This window comes from Hydra vulgaris, chromosome 01, assembly GCF_038396675.1.
Source record: "Hydra vulgaris chromosome 01, alternate assembly HydraT2T_AEP".
Taxonomy (NCBI): Eukaryota; Metazoa; Cnidaria; class Hydrozoa; order Anthoathecata; family Hydridae; genus Hydra; species Hydra vulgaris.
Window position 1 is genome coordinate 37,939,689 of NC_088920.1, and position 17,812 is coordinate 37,957,500.

The window sequence follows — 17,812 nt, forward strand, 5'->3', positions numbered from 1 at the left end:
TATGCATTTATGTTTGACTTATACAGGACTCTGACTTGGAGGTGGAGGCTGAGACTCCAAACTGGCAAGATTCAGCTGATAAAAAGGTTAGATATGTTTTAAAAGATACTATATACAAATTAAATACTATATGAGTTTTTAATTTGCTAATTGGGTTTTATTAGAGCTAGTGCATCTAGTTGATCTCTGTGTTGCAAAAAACTCCTGATCCTAATTTTAATATATAGATACAACATTGATTGCTTGCCCTCGCATGTTTTATCACATTAAGTCTACTACTGCTTTTGACATATCAAAGGCTAACAGTAAAAGCATGCTGGTCTTGTCCATAAGCTCTCTTTATATAGTGTATCTGGGAAATTTCTTTAAAATTATTTCTTTCTAACTGCAATGATAAATATATATATACATATATATATATATATATGTATATATATATGTATATATATATATATATATATATATATATATATATATATATATATATATATATATATATATATATATATATACATGCATACATACAGTGGGGTGCAAAAAAAAAAAACGCTAACAATTTTTCTTGATTTTAAGTACATAATGTATAATGAAACAAAACTAAAAAAATTGGGTTTGGTAGCAAAAAATCTTGGACAGAAAAGGTATGTTTATATATACACTAATATTTTTATTAAAAATCTTTAAAAAACAGATTAATACAAACTAGCGCTGAGCATTATTTTGACCAATCCGGATTACAATTATTTAATCCGAATTTTGGATCAATCCGTTTTATCCGGATTCACGGATCCAATCCGTCGATTCGGATTTCAGATTTAATCCATTGATTTGGATTTCGAATCCAAACCAGCTTCATTGTTTTTGAGATAATCAGCTATTTTTTCATTATTATCAAGTATCAACCTAAATAATTCGAATTACGATCTCAGATCTATTGACAATCGACTCAATATAAGACCCCTAATAGCAAATACACCAGGGTTTTCGAGTTTTTCCCAATTTATTATTAGATACCCACCTATGAGGTAGGAACTAGGAATTAGAAAGTAGCAAGTAGGTATTTACTATTTTTATTAATAAAAAAAGGAGATGTTATGTGCGTATTTGTATGCAATTCATAGTTAAATCTAACCTCATGTGGTTTTAAAATAAAAAGTCAAAGGTGTTAAAGTTTATTTTATTGATTTTTCTAATCAATTAATCTATTTTTTTCATTTTTTCAAGTTATTTGTAATATAGATCTTGTAATATAGATAATATATAACATGGGTTTTTAATCAAAATTATTAGGAGGTCCCAAACCCAACTCCACAATCAATGATTTAACTAAATCAGTAAGTAGTTGCTTTTATTTAATATACTTTGGCAAATGGTAATTAATAATTACTAAATAAAATAAATAAAAGTCACATACCTATATTATAGATATTTAAATTATTGTTTTAGATTTCTATAATAAAATCTTTTCATTTTTATTATAATTTACCTGTACTGCCTGAAGTTTTGAATGATTTTCCACAGGCATTGCAAAATACTAAGTGCTTGTTGCGTTCTTCAATACCTTTGGTAAAACTTGTCCAAATTTGAGACATTTTTATAGGTAAAGTTTAAAATATCAACAGTTTAATAACAAAATATAAATGATATAATACAAATTACGATACGATACGTAATAAGTACTAATGTAATAACAAATTACTGAGCTGTAAATTAGTAACTAGTAGACTACAAAAAACTACAGAACAGTGAGTACTGAAAATAAATAACATTGCCTCATGACTGACGACTGTTATTAAATAATAATAAAAGTACAATAATAATTGATATCTGATAACTCGTTGTAGAACGCACACAATATTTATTTATAGCACTTCTGAACAACAATAATACACGTGATAATAGAATAACCCATGAAGATTAGAATTAGGAGACCCAACTAGTACTGCCACATGCATGAAAAAATAAATATTCGGCGAAATATTGAATAATGCACGATTAAACGGCCATAGTTTGCGCATTTTTGTAGCTCCTAAAATTACGAATATGTGTATATTTCATTGAAAATTGTGTTATTATTATGTTATAAACAATCCTATTATTATATTGTCAATTATTTATCTCAATCAATATTATTCAACAACATTAACATCTTGTAATCTTGTGTCCTGTGCATTACTAAAATACTTAATATGTATTAACTATTAGGTATTGGGTACTCTCTTGTCTCTAGTAGTCTAGTCTCTTACGGATGCCAGGAACTGAATAAAAGGTCTGATACTTACTTCTAAGCAGAGTACTTACCTACATCTAATATCATATTTCAGTAGTTTTCAAAAAAATCGGGGAAAATGGGAATTTTTACGCAAAAACAGTTTTCGACGAAATTGATTTTGATTTTTTTATATGGTTGTAACTCAATGTAAATACTTTAAATTTTCACCAAATGTTTATATTAGTGTTGAGTTTTTTAAATTTTATATTTAATTTTTCCAAGTATTTTTTTTTTTAAATAAACCGGATTTATATCATAATCCGGATTTGGTATTTTAATCCGGATTAAACGGATTGTTACTTTTGTTTCAATTCGGATCAATCCGGATCGGTAATCCGGATATGGATTGATCCGGATTTTGTGCTCAGCACTAATACAAACACATTTAATATTTTAGAAAACAATTAACAGATATAGAAATTGGACAAATTATTGAAGCTACTGACCAAGGAAAGTCTAACAGAAGCATTAGAAAACATTTTAAATGACAAAACTTAACTATTAGTAGATTGGTAAATAAATATAAACACACTAATACAGCTGAAAGCTCTGTTGGATCTGGGAGAAAGTTTATTCGTAATTTCGTCAAAAAAGATTGTAAAATGAATGTTCTGAGATAAAACTAAATTTGAACCTTACTAATATCTCAAAATGGACAATATCTTGTCGAATAAAAGCATCAGGTGAGTTTTTTGCTGGAAAGCAAATAAAAATGGTTGTTTTAGTGCACACAAAGTTGGAAAGCTTTACCGAGTGGAGGGCACAATGAACCAGCATTTGTATCACAAAATCTTAGTCAATCAACTTGGACCAAGTTTAGAAGAACTTTTCCCTAATAATGACTACACCTTTCAACAAGATAATGATCCTAAACATATGGCACAATTGAATAAAAGATATCTGGAATCAAAATTGGTACCAGTTATGTCTTGGCCAGTACAGTCTCCTAATATAAATCCAATAGGAAATCTTTGTTCTATATTGGATAGAAGATTACAAGATTGTACGGCATCAAATGAAGATGAACTGTTCTAAATTCTTTTTGCCGGTTGGATTGCTTTGCCAAATGACTTATTAAAAAGACTTGTAGGTAGTATGCCTTCTAGATGCACAGAAGTCATAAGAAACAAAAGTTTGCCAATTAAGTACTAATACAGCTAAAACTTGAAAAATACTTTACAAATCCTAATTTCTTTTCATTACATGTAATGCACAATATTATTATATACATTTCTATAAAAATTGTCCTGAATTACTTTTATTATATGAGTTCAAGATATTTTTTGTTGTTTTTTTTTTTATCAAAAAATTGAATGCGTTTAGATAATCAGTGCGATGTCATAATGAAATATATGGGGGCTTCAGTACATACATCAATTATCTTATAGCCTGCTGCCGCAAGAGTGTTGCTGCATTGACTAAAATTTTTCTGAAAAAGTCATATGCTATAAAAATAAGCAAAATGATGTGTCCTATGATAAAATTAGTGCTGACACATCCATTTTTTATGTTGACTTCACATTCAGTTTTTTTATACTAGTGACTGAGTTGTGTCTGAAGCCTAATAATGAAGTAGTGTTACTGAAATATCCAAAGTTGTTAAAATAGCAGTCATTCTATTTGAGAATCCATTCTAATTTTAAACTTTAGTGAGCAATGGTAAAGAGATTGTCATTTTTGTACATTTGCAATCTAGCTTCGGCTTAGTTTTGACTAATTTTAAAATGTACTCATCGACATTGGTAATGTCAGTGTCAAAATGTCAATGTCATCAAAAGTGCTTTCAGATGAATCCGCTTTACTTCTGGTATTGTTGGTCTTCAGCTTCTTAATTTATTTCTCTTTTTCAACTTTCATCTTGAGTTTTGGTGTTTCTTCATAATCAACAGCAATAAATATCATCTTTATTTGTTGTCTCTAGTCTTAAAGGAACTATCTTTTGATGGAACTTGCATACGTTTGATGAAACATTGTTTTGTTTTGTTTTTTAGCTTTTGTAAATTGACACTATGTTCGTGCAATTGCATTTTCTGAGATAAAACAAAATTTTGTCTTGAAAGTTTGATAGTCTGCCTTTGCAGTTAGATTTATTCTTTTTTTATTTGTCAACTTTAAAAGTTCTGTTGCATTTGTTGTGTGGAACATCTCAGTTTTTCAATTTCTTGTGCATGCATACTATTAAAAGTGAGCCTTTCTCATTCTTTTCTCTCTTTGATCTCATAGTAAATTTTGTGTTTAAAAAATTGTATTTTTATAGTCTTTTTTCAGGTCATGGTAAAGTTGAACTTCTCCATAAGATCAGTATAAGTCTTTTTTTAGGTAAACTTCTCTGAGACTAGTATAAGTTGGTAGGGTATTGTTCAGTAGGCTTTTAGAGCGCTGAATATCACAAATGAAACTTTGTTTCTTGCTTTTTCTACACTCAAATTTACCGCAACTTTTTCAAAAGTTACGGTAAATTATACGAACTTTCAGGCGTTTTGCCTGAACTAGTTTGCTTCAAAAAGTGCCAGACGAATATTCAGGCAAATCACCTGAACCTGAACTGTAGTTCAGGCAAAAGTTCCGGTAAATTATACGAACTTCAGGCGTTTTACCTGAACTAGTTTTCTTCAAAAAGTGCCAGACGAACATTCCGGCAATTCACCTGAACCTGAACTGAAACCTGAATAACCGCGATAGGTAACCTGAAATAGTTCTTTACAAAAACCTGAACTGGCGCAATAGCAAATATGAATCCGAACTAGTATTTAAAAAAAATTGAATATGTAAGAAAGTTGCTTATAATGAGAATATTTTCGGAGATTTAATATTTATATAGACTTCTTTGTTTGAAAAAAAATATTTCCAATATATGATATAAAAGTAGAAGAATATCAAATAAATTTTGAGAAATAAGTTTTTTTTCCCAAGTTTTTCGCAGTAACGAAAATATCTTTTTTTTAAATGCTCAAGTGTATTCAAATAAACATTTTTGTAATAATTTCAATAGAATTAAAAATATCATTACAATTAGAATTTACATGTCAGATATATTTATGGATAACAAATTACGCTGTTAAAACTTTTATAAAGTTTTCCATTTTTTTAAGCTAAGTTTTGATTTTTTAAACATGATTTTTAAACATAGATCACGACTTAAAAAATAAGCTGTAACATAAGAGTTTGTTTATATAAAAATGCTTTCAGTCTACAAGTAAATATTTTGAGTAAGATAAAATAAATATTTCCAAACAATTACTAGATAACTGTTATACAAGGTAACTTTTATTATATTGTGTATACCAATATGACTAAACTAGCCATATTGGTACACTTAGCCACATATATGTACACATCACAAACTCAATATAAATTACAAAATAAAAAATTTATTGGTATCCATTAAAATAAAAACATTAATAGTTTATCCACTTCTTAATTTTTCATTAACAAACAATGACAGATCACTGCTACCTCTTGACAACGGCAAATCATCATTAATACCCATAACTACACGTTGTAAAAAATGTAAAACATGTCTGCACTCTGGCGCATATTCAATATCGATAACGAAGTATAGTTTCAGTAAACGGTCTACTGCACTCAACATGCCATTTCTAATAGGAATAACATTGTCTTCTATAAAAATAAAGGACTGAATCAAGTTGCCTCGAGCCCCTAGTGTAATAACAAATGGATGCATGAAAGAGGTATGTCTATTTGCATCAATTATAGTCTCCATAGTGGTAGTGTCCTTTGTAAAAACAAAAATAATTAAGATACAATATAGAAGCGAAATTATTATTGATCTAGTTTATAGAACATACCATTTAGCTAGAAATATTAAACTTAAAAACAAAAAACTTACAGGAAAGATTTGAATAAAGTGAGCTGCAACTTCAGCTGTAGACGGTCGAATCTTATTTCTAGGAGGCACTTGAAGAATGTACGGAAGCAAGTGAAATGCAAATTCCATATTTCGATCTTTGATTTTTAAAAACATTTAAAAATTCAAACAGTACATATTTCAGAATAAAGAAAATAGTTTTAAATAGTTAGTGAAAGTTATAAAATATAAAAACAGTAATTAAAGAAGATGATGTGACATACCACTTTAAGATATTAGTTGGCTGTCAAGCTCTAAAAGTAGTTGCTTAGCCATTGGATTCGCCTTTCTACGAGCCCAAGTAATAACATGAGGAGCCATATTCTCCCATTGCATAAGCAAATCTTGAGCATTTTCAAATGTTGCTGTAAACTCTCTCTGAAACTAATATAATGATAATTAAGAGTCCTTAAATGTTTCTCAAACAAAAAATCAATTTTACTCTAGTAATACTCTAATAGCAGTAATCCAAGACATTAGGATATACATTACAAATGTAAAAAACAAAACTACTTACATCAAACCCTAAATCTTTAAATGGGGGGAATTTCCGAATAAACTCATGAAAAGGCGGTTTTGATGACATAATCCAGTTTCTTCGTGATATTCTAGTTTTTTCAAGAATAAATTGTTTTCAATCATACTGAATGTCATCAAATGACAACTCACTTATAATGTTTTGCTCTTCATTTGAAAAAGGAACTAAAAAAAATAGTTAAGCATTTGTTGTATATATAAGTATGACTTACAGTTTTATTAGGCTTACCTGCAACATCAAAAGTTGTTGGGGAAATGGATTTTCCTTTTTGAGTAGCTTGGGCATGGACACCATCAAAATTCCTAATTGTTTTCAGCCGCTCCTCGATATGTCCATGAGGTGTTATTTTCCTTATAAGCGCAATAGTAATTTTCCTAAATATTTAAATAAGGATAATGCAGTTTAAACAGCAAAGAAACTAATTACATTTAGATAACAAAGTTAAATAACATACATATCCTAGAGGTCCACCAGATTGCAGTTTAGGAAAAGCGTTAATGATTGACATAGCAAGATTTGTTTTTGTTGCTCTTGATGGATACCTAAAGTAAATACATAATAAAGTAATAATAATAACCATAATATTTAAAAAATGTTATAGATTTAAGTTAAACAGATAGATTTCCTACCTGGTTACTTAGCATGATTCACCAACTTAACATTTATTTATTCTGTTCATTTTTTTATATAATCTTATAAAAAAGTGTTTGAAAAAGTTTACTATGCATAAAATATTCAGAAATAAAAGGATATTTAGAGCAAACTGTAAAATCACATGTAATGACTTACAAGTTTCCAACTTTATTGACCATAATGTTAACAAGAATATGAACCATTTCAAATCTGTACTTAAGTAACATTCCAGTTGTGTCATATTCAATAATGACAAGTTTACCTGTCTGATGCTCATCAAGCAATTTACAAACATCCTAAAAAAGAAGAAATTTTTTGAAAATATTTTCAGAAACTAAAATTGGTCCTTATAGTTTTAAAAAACAGTTAAAAATTAAATTAAAAAATTACAAATTTGATATTGTCTATTCGAAGTACTGGAGTATGAAGAACATCGCTATCACGTGAATATGTTGAATCTGAAAAGGGATTGGAATTTGATATATAACTAGTCTGATTAAGTGAAACATGGTTATTTGCAATAGTGAAATCATTTTGTGAATAATCTGTCTGCGCATAATCTGTGGATTGTTCCTAAAACATAACAAATAATCCAATTTACTTAAACTTGCATATTGCTATACTTTCTGTATTTGCTATACTTTCTGTATATTTATTATACGTAGTTTAATATTTTTTGATAAGTTCTATGGTAAAAACAACCTGTTTATTATAGATATAGTAACATACATACATACATACATACATACATACATACATACATACATACATACATACATACATACATACATACAACCCTCAGAATTAAAAAAATAAAATTAGTCGGAAATAAAATGCAGACCTTAAACTGTTTTAAATAGGCAAAAACATATTTTACTAAAAAATGTTTTTGCCTATTTAAAACAGTTTAAGGTCTGCATTTTATTTCCGACTAATTTTATTTTTTTAATTCTGAGGGTTCTATGTATGTATGTATGTATGTATGTATGTTACTATATCTATAATAAACAGGTTGTTTTTGCCATAGAACTTATCAGAAAATATTAAACTACGTATAATAAATATTTACAATATGGCCAGATATTTCATGGGGTAGGTATAGAAAGTTATCTTGACATAGTTGATGATTCAAAATAATAAGCATGAACTGGCAATTTATTTTCAAACAACGCACTGCATTAAGAGGTTTGTAATCTATTATGTCACATGTTCTTATACATAGTTTTTGGTTATCTAGTAAACAACAATAAGATAAAGATAGATTGCACTATTTGTGGACAACCCACTTTGTTGTGAAAAAATACACAACTTCACTATGAACAAAATCCTGGTCAATGTGAGCAAAACTTGGTTCACCATCACTATTAAAATCATAATGAACTGTTTCACATGATCTGTATTTCTGGCCCAATATGGTAACACAATCAACAGCTAAAACTTCACTTTCTTCACCAATAAAGGGAATAATAAGATTTTTGTTCTCTAATTCTAAAACTAAAAACACTTCACCATTTTTTACATCAGCAATGGTTTTTAGGGGACCATGAGTCATCCATGAGTCATGCTAAGGCATGAGCAATTTGATGTCTCTTTGCAATTGAAAAAGAAATGTTCTGAAAGTTGCAAACAATATGAGCTAATCTTTTTGAAAAATTATGTTTGGCTTCATATCTTATAACAATCATGTGAAGAAGAGGTCCACTTCGTTTTATAATAGTTCCATAATGAATCATTCTGTGATGCGTTTAAAGAAGTTTTTTCTCAGGATAACATTCTTTCATCATTGAATGATGTTCCATTACTAGTTTCTCAATATATGTGATTTGTAAACAATTTAAATTTGGAGATAAAATTACATCACACAATTGTTTTAAGATTTAGTAAAGTTTCCACTTTTGTGTATCTACTTTATCAATAACATCAGACAAAATAAGTGGCAAATACATAAACAGTGTAAGCATCTGAGTAGAGCGTTGACCTAGTAAAGAGTCAGTACTTTTCATGCGTGACTCATTAATAGTACTAGGTTTTGAGCTGCAGACGATACCATAATCCATAAACTTGATGCGCCTTTTCAGTTCTGTAATGGACATACATTTGACATCATATAACACATGACAAAGAAACAATTTAACTTCACACTTCAGTTCTTAGAGCTTATTTGTCTTCTTTAAAAATATGTCCATCCATAAAAATATCAAATCCTTTGTCATGAAGTTTTTGCAATTCATTTACAATCACTTTTATCACTGGCTCTGCTGAATATTTCTTTATGTCTATTGCATAAGTTAATGCTAACATATGAATATTGTTTAAGGATGAGTTTGCTGCGTGAGGAAAGTTCTTTATCACAAAATAAAAAGCACCAAGTTTATGAATGCCTGTGTTTGATCCAAGAGGATTTGTGATCTCTACTTCATCGAAGTATATTTGAATAAACAAAGGGAAACTTTTAGGAAATTTAAATTTAGCATATGCCATTAACCTTTTACCATTTTCACCACAAAACTAATCTTCAACAAATTCAAAATTAGATACTTGCTCCACTTTTAACATACTCATAGCTTTTGGCTGTAGCAACACAAGCTTTATTGTGCTTTCAATAGGTATGTAATTAATTTGTATATTTGTATAATTTGTTCAATAGGTATGTAAATAATTCAATAGGTATGTAATAAAACAAATCTTTTACTTTGACTTGTATTTGCATTTTAGTCTTTCTGTCACGTTTTGTATCCCATTGTTCACCCATTGAATGTGGTACTGGTTCAACGTAAAGGGCTTTATTTTTCAAATATGATAATATTCGACGTTGTGAATCAATTCCACTAAAAGGTGCTTTCCATCTGTTAAACTCTTCTGTTAAGTTGTCTATTACATGCTTCTCACACCTAGATGTTTCCAGTACTGAAACTATTTTACCTAGTAAATAACTAAGTATGTCTTCAATTAGGTTTTGTGAACAGTTTTTAACAAACTCTGAAGTACTTAAAGGAATAAAACTGGAAGACGTTAAAGCCATAATAAATTTTAATTCTGCTTGTGATATGCTATACTCATCAACAATAGGTGAGGCAACATCTTTAATATTTTTCTCGCATCCTTTGTCTATTTTAATTTTACTTTTACCTTCAGAATTAGGTGTTACTGGATTTTCACAACTTATGTTAAATGTTCGATCAATATTAACTACAAAACTGGTATGGTCTTTATTTATATGTTTTCTTAGCATATTATATGTAGTAAACAATTGTATACAACCACTGACATTACACCGACAAGTTGACAAGTCTCAAATAAAAGATGAACATTTCTCAAGTAATTATGTAACAAGCAACAGTTGAAAAATCTTTGGGGCAAAAGTAACAACACATTGACATCCTTAAAAAAAGTAAATAATAATATTAAGTACACCTTTTGTGCTGCAATGAGAGACTGAAGCTTTATTTCTTAACCCATTTTTATTCCAATACAATGAAACAAAACAGAGTTCATTTGCAAAAATGCATCTCCGTCAATATCTTCACGTTTAAATATAAAGTTTACGAAAGATAACATTTTCAAAGTTATTTCAACTAGTTAAATTTATGTAGTAAATACTTACTCGACAGTTTCGCTGTTGTTTCCACAGAAATTCCTTTTGAAATCAAATAATTAATTAACTCTTGAGTGTTTAAATTTTTTAACATTACCAAGCACATTCTTTTAAAATGCGAAAAATTAAGATTAAAAGTTCAGGTTTTTACAGGTTCGCGCGTTTTGTCTAAAGTTCAGGATTAATTTATATCAACAGCAACTGTTGATCTAAATTAATCCTGAACTGTTCAGGCAAAGGTATCATGAGAACGCAACGATCGAACTTTCAGTTGTTTTGCCTGAAGTTTCAGGCGTATAAAATAACCTGAACAGTTCATGCAAATTTTACCGGAACTTTTTTAAGAGTGTTACAACAGTAAATATATTTAAGTTAGTTACAACAGTAAATATTACATAAATTAATTAATTATGTGTGTATAGTTCTTTGCTTGTAAAGCAAAAGAGATTTTAATAGTAAAAAATGGTCTCTTTCAATGCTTATTTTTAACATTTAAGCAACTTTTAATTGTTACGTAAAAGTTATATATGTGTGTGTGTGTATACATACAGCCCTCGGAATTAGGGTCAGCATTTGACATTGCCAACCTAACTGCTGACCTAAAAGTGTTTCATTTCTATGTTTTATGGTAACATCTTTGTATCAATTTTTTTTTTGCTGACCTGATGCTGATCTTTAACAGTATATATATATATATATATATATATATATATATATATATATATATATATATATATATATATATATGTATGTATATATGTATATACACGTTTCCATGCAGGTTTTAAAGAAACTCAAAGGAAAAGAGATCAAGCGACAGGAAGTTATTCATGGTAAGTTAAAGTATTGTATAATTTTTTTGTAAATATACTTCATGAAAAAATATATGTAGAAAATAAAATTAAAAAAAAAAGAAAACAATTTGCTTTTTATATGTAGAGTTAATTCATACAGAAAAGACACATGTTCGCAACCTAAAAGTGCTGTTTAAAGTAAGTTTTTTGTTTTGGTTCAGTTATAAATATGTTAATTATATATGAGAATGATTTTTTTTAAACAAATTTTTTATAAGTACTTTTTTAGTTATAATATTAAAATTTGTAACTAGCAGTTGTAAGTAGTAACTGTATAATTAGTAACTATACATGTCTCATTGTTCATAGTTTTACACTGTTCATCAGCATATCAATACATTGTTTAAAGTTTTACATTTCTTTTTTATAGTGCCCTTTAAATGAGGCACTTTTAAGGTTTTTGACCAAATTAAAACTATCTTTCAGCAAGCTAAATTACATAAATAAAGTACTCTAAATTAAAATAATGTCAGTTTAACTTAAAAATTAAAAGGTAATATTAAAAAATGTCATATAAACAATGTTCTTGCGACATTTATAGTGTTAACTGCTTTGTATTTGAAAATATTTTTCAGATTTTGTCTCAAAAGTTTGTTAATAAGTACAGAATGAAATTTGTGAATATTATTTTTTAAATAAATAGCATGTCTAAACCCGCCTTTTCGGGCTATGCATGCTGCCCGCCTTTATAGTCTTGCACAGGCTTTTTTGAAAAATTAAAATTATTAGGTTTTGATTAAATTTTTTTTTATTCTGAAATTTTATTTTGTTGATTTTCCAGGTATAGTAAAAATTCATTTGTTCATTTGTTTCTTTTCTTCTTTGTGAATGAAAATGTCATCTTATATAAAAATTTCTACAATTGCTTTATTAACAAGTAGAAGTGACAAATCATTTAAAAAGACTTTGGTAATAAAACTTTGAATATTTGGATACTTGTAAAGTTGAGATAATAGTTTTTCGAAGTTAAACTGCAGTTTTTATCTTTTGCTCATAGTTATTAATGTGCGCTCTACTTAGTGAGTTTTTGTTATTATGTTTTGGTTTTGTTTCTCAATTTTTATTCAGACTTTATTCTTTTATTCTCCAGTTTCATCAGTTATATAATTGGATTTTTGTTGAGTTTATTCCATATATAGTCAAATCAATAATTTGCATGCAACGCAAAAAATGGCAGAAAAACAACCTTTGCAACCATCACGTTTTTTTATTCAAGCATCTTGGTGTTTGCTTGAAAAATTTTGCAATGATTATAGCATTTTTGAAAGATCTATTTGAGTATTAATATATTGTCTTATTAAAATAATGGAATAAAATGTAACATTTTTTATTGTGCTTCTTTAGTTGACTCATTTTTCTTGTGCTTTGTAAGTTAAATCTAACAACGATATCTCTAAGCTATAAAAATATAGTGACAATTATATTGAAATCTTTTTTTTAAATAAACCTTGAACCGAAGAGTTCTGTTTAGACTAAAATTTCAATTTTCAAAACCACCGTTTCCATTCAATTTACTTATCATATTTATAAACTTGTAATTGATTTTATATTCTTTTGGGAAATTAGGAGAAAATATATGTTATGTTGATGTGAGTTAAAATTTGAGGTAATCTAATTTTTAATTTCTAAGAGACTTAGAAAATATTAGATTTTTTAAGATTCTGGAATATATACTTCTTAAATATATTCTTACATAATAAAGGCATGTGTAAAAAAAAGCGTTATATGAATTTTTAGAAAAAAAAATCTTATTAAATGTGGTATTCTTTTATATATCAGTTTTATTGCTGTAAAATTTAAATGTATTAAATATAGTGCAAGTATATAAACAAAAATAAAATATGAAGAAATCATATAGTATTATTTTTGGCATACAAAAGAAATATATATAGTTATAAATTATTTACAAATATTCATTTAAAATAAATTAGCCCAAATATCTTCAATTTCAAAATTGAATGCAGTTTCTTCACTTCACTCGATTCAGGTGTTTCCCATTCAATGTTTAAACCATCGTAATCAAAGTCATCTTTTTCATCATTTACTATTGTAGCAGGTTGAATTATTGGATCGAAAATAGCTGTTTGCTGTTTTTGTAAAAATACCTGAATAACCTAACCTGAATAACCTAACCTGATAACCTGAATAACTTTATAACAGACGCTCAAATTATACTAAAAAAAATCGATTAGCAGTTTGTTGATTATAAATGAGATATTCAATTTTTAATAACAAGTTATATATTAGCATATTAAATAAGCTGCCACCTTTTTTCAAAAAACCAGGAAGTCAACGCGGAAGTATACTGGGAAATATGCATTGTACAAGTTTTCAAATTTTCAAAGAATACTGAAAACCCAGACGATTATGTTAAATTCTTTTGCAACACATGCATATTTTGCCTGCTTTTTAACATACTAATTATTTATCTTTTAACATAACACATAATTATACGGAACAGTTATATCAATTTGAAATATTTTAATCATTTATTATTATTTATATTTACATCAGAATATTCAAAAATTATTTTTTTTATAATTTTTTTAGCATATCCTGAATAAAATTTTTTTTTTTTTTTAACTAGTAAAACAGTTTACAAAATTACATCATTTGAGAAGTTTTTAAAAGAATAGCTAAATAAAAACATACAAATATTTAACTTTATTTTTACCAAAAGTTTATATTTTGCACGAGCTTTATTTCGTCCGTGTAAACTGATTTGCACGGGTGTGGAAGCAGGTGCGGGCTATAGCCCGCTATTCGTGAGGAAGCCTATATATATATTAGGGTGATGACTTTTACACGTTATACACGTTTTACACGTATATACACGTTATATATATATATATATGTATATATATATATATATATATATATATATACTGTATATAACATAAGTCATGAAACCGACTTGTGCAATAATTTATGTAGCAGAGAAATGTATAGAATTTTCCAGAACATCCTTAAATGCTGTGCGCTGTCAGCCAGGACAGTGACGTCAGGGTGACGTAATTGTTTGGGAAGCTTCTGTAGAGTTCTAAAATTTTCTTCAGCAATTTTGCAGTCTGCTATAAACTGGTATATAAGCGAGGTGTTTAAAGCGGGTAGTTGAGTTTTAATCATCTTAATTTGGTGTCAACATTATTATTGCCTTATTTTAATTATTACGCATTCTCTGTAGTTTAAGAATAAAGAGATCCTTGTATTATTTGATAAGTTACATTTAACTCTTTCGCAAGTTATAATTGAGCATATAATATTTTATTAGTGTCTGCCTTTTTCATTTTCTATAATCGTTGTTTGCTTCTTTTGAAATATAATATATTAACAATAACAGTTCAATTGAAAACTTAATAATAGTTTCTTTAATTTGTTACATAATTAATATTGATGTTAAGGCCTTTCCTATTTCAGTTGCTGAGTAGAAGACAACATGTCGTTCACGAAGAGCTTTTCTAACACGGAGAAGAACAAGGAAACCTGGACAAAGAACTTAGTCCAGTTTCAAGCCCCATCTAGAAGAGGCAATGTGGCAATTTATAACGGAGTCACATGCCCTGAAAACCACGTCATTGGACGCTTCAAATTTCTTGAATCCACTGCCAAAGAACGGAGAGAGAGGATCCGTTTAATTGCTGTAGAGCATAAAGACCTATGGAGCAAAGCGTTGAATCCCGCATGTATCTGATCAAGCCATTTGTGCAAAATTAGCAAAACTTTTGAAAGAATACAAGCACTGCAGAAAAAAACAAAACTTTGATTCATTGAATGAATTGTTTGACATGACCAAGATGAAAGGCGAATGGTTATGCAAAGAGGAGGAGAACCTCTACAAACTGCAAATTGAGAGCAAAGGTCACGTTGGTTATTCGACTGGCAAACCTGCTAGTGCCAATATCATCCACCCATCCAAGCAAAAGAGGGCAATGGATACAACTGTATCCATACTTACCAGCTTAGCGCTACCTAATTGTTCCGAAAGTAGCACGGACTCATCCGAGAACAGTTCAGACAGTCCTTGGGAGGATGACAATGCAGCATCAATGAGCGAAGGGAAGCATGACCCGACAAGCATTGCGAGGCGTCTTGTTGCATGCTCAAAGCTGTTGTCCCATGGAGCAGCAGTGGTGTGTTGCCAGCTTTCTGGTGAGGGCATTGAAATCCCAACCCCATGTTAATCATCAATCCACAAGGCTATCTACACGAGAGCTGCTTAGGTAAAGAAACACTTGATGTGCACGCTTCATCTGGAGAAGTGGAGCATACACTTTGACAGCAAACACATTGAGGGCCTTGAATATCAGACCATGGTCCTCAAGAATGAATCTAAAGAAATTAAGTTGACTGCGCTAAAATCGAAAGAATGGAAAGCTCAAACAATTGCAGAAGGACTCCAGGATGTGTTAGAGGAGTTCAATCTGTGGGGATCAGTTGTGATGATTATTGCCGACACAACAAACGTGAATACCGGCAGCAGCAAATGTTCAAAGAGAAAGGTCACCCCAAACCCAAGTTCATCAGTTGCTAGCATCATGTGCTAGACTGCATTCTTTGCATTGTCATGGACGATGAGCTCCATCGGTCGACTAAATCACCAGAGATCAAGTATTTCTTTGTGCAGGATTTGATGAGCAATTGCGATAAATTGAAAGCAGCCTTCAGTAACGGTAAAACTGAGATTAAGGAAACAGACAGCTGGAGAGATGACATGAAGTTTCTCTACCACCTTACTCATGTCTTCTGCTAATAAATAAAATTCTTAAAATCATTTTGTGAGTGAGGCTTTTTTATCAAATCACCTTGAATGTAATTTTTTATTTAATCTATGATAGTTCTCTTCTTGCCAGCTTTAGATGGATGTACTTTAACAATTTTTGATGTGCAATAACCAGCTTGACCATCAGTTTTCACCTGTAATATATAAAATTCTTTATCTTCATTGCTAAGCCAGTTACCATATACTTTGGTTATATCAAATAAATAATCCCACTTTTCTTCAAAACATTGTTTGGATTTTTGAACAGAATGATATTTCTTAATAAGAATTTCTACTTTTTTTGTTATAGACCTTTCATTAATTTTTGGTAAATTCAGTTTAAGCCAAAAATTAGTTAATTCTGCGCCAACCATTTTACATCTGGAATACACTGACTTCTCTAAATTTGATAAGTAATTATACCGACCAATAACAGAATAAGCTTTTGGCATTTTATTCATAATGCCAAGTGGCTGTAAAACTTTGTGTATGTGAGATCTTGTTGATTTTGATTTCTCAAAGTGGACTAGATTTTTTGTCCAGGCTTTGATATTTTCAGGTTTTTTTCAGAGCTTATTCTGGACATTCTGAAATATAAAGTAAATTGAAATAATTTTAAGTTACATGCAAAATTAAAATGAAATCTTGCAAACACAAAAAATCACCTTGATTGGAACACGTTTATCTTGACTGCTAATGACAATAATTCAATCTTGTGCTTGCAGAAATTGATAACATCGGATGCATTCAAACAATGTATACTCAAACTTATATACTTATATGTTTTTTTATTTGTATCACGCTACACCAATGATATTGTAATTATTATAATTACAATATCTTTGTGCTACACATTAAAAATTGTTAAAAAACTTTTTTATTTTCATATTACAATTTCATATTTATGGGTGACATTTTTGCAATCAAATGTCTTAAGGTATACATTTTTATAAATAAATATAAAAATGTCAACTTTTAAAAATATACCCATTGATTTTTAAAAAAAAATAATGAAAAATCAACCCCCTAATATATATATATATATATATATATATATATATATATATATATATATATATATATATATATATATATATATATATATATAAATATATATATATATATATATATATATATGTATATATATATATATATATATATATGTATATATATATATGTGTGTATATATATATACACATATATATATATATATATATATATATATACATATATATATATATATACACATATATATATATATATATATATATATATGTATATATATATATATAT

The 17,812-nt window shown here is 28.7% G+C and overlaps 1 protein-coding gene across 4 annotated transcripts in view; it reads left to right on the top strand.

The window, feature by feature from the left end:
• Positions 1-17,812, top strand: part of LOC100206897 (rho guanine nucleotide exchange factor 12) — a 120,411-nt gene that overhangs the window by 78,654 nt on the left and 23,945 nt on the right. For all 4 annotated transcript variants that reach the window (XM_065788090.1, XM_065788091.1, XM_065788092.1 and 1 more), the window contains 3 exons: positions 27-86; positions 11,688-11,739; positions 11,846-11,898. In XM_065788090.1, the coding sequence (XP_065644162.1) occupies positions 27-86; positions 11,688-11,739; positions 11,846-11,898 (165 nt within the window). The remainder of the gene's footprint in view (positions 1-26; positions 87-11,687; positions 11,740-11,845; positions 11,899-17,812) is intronic.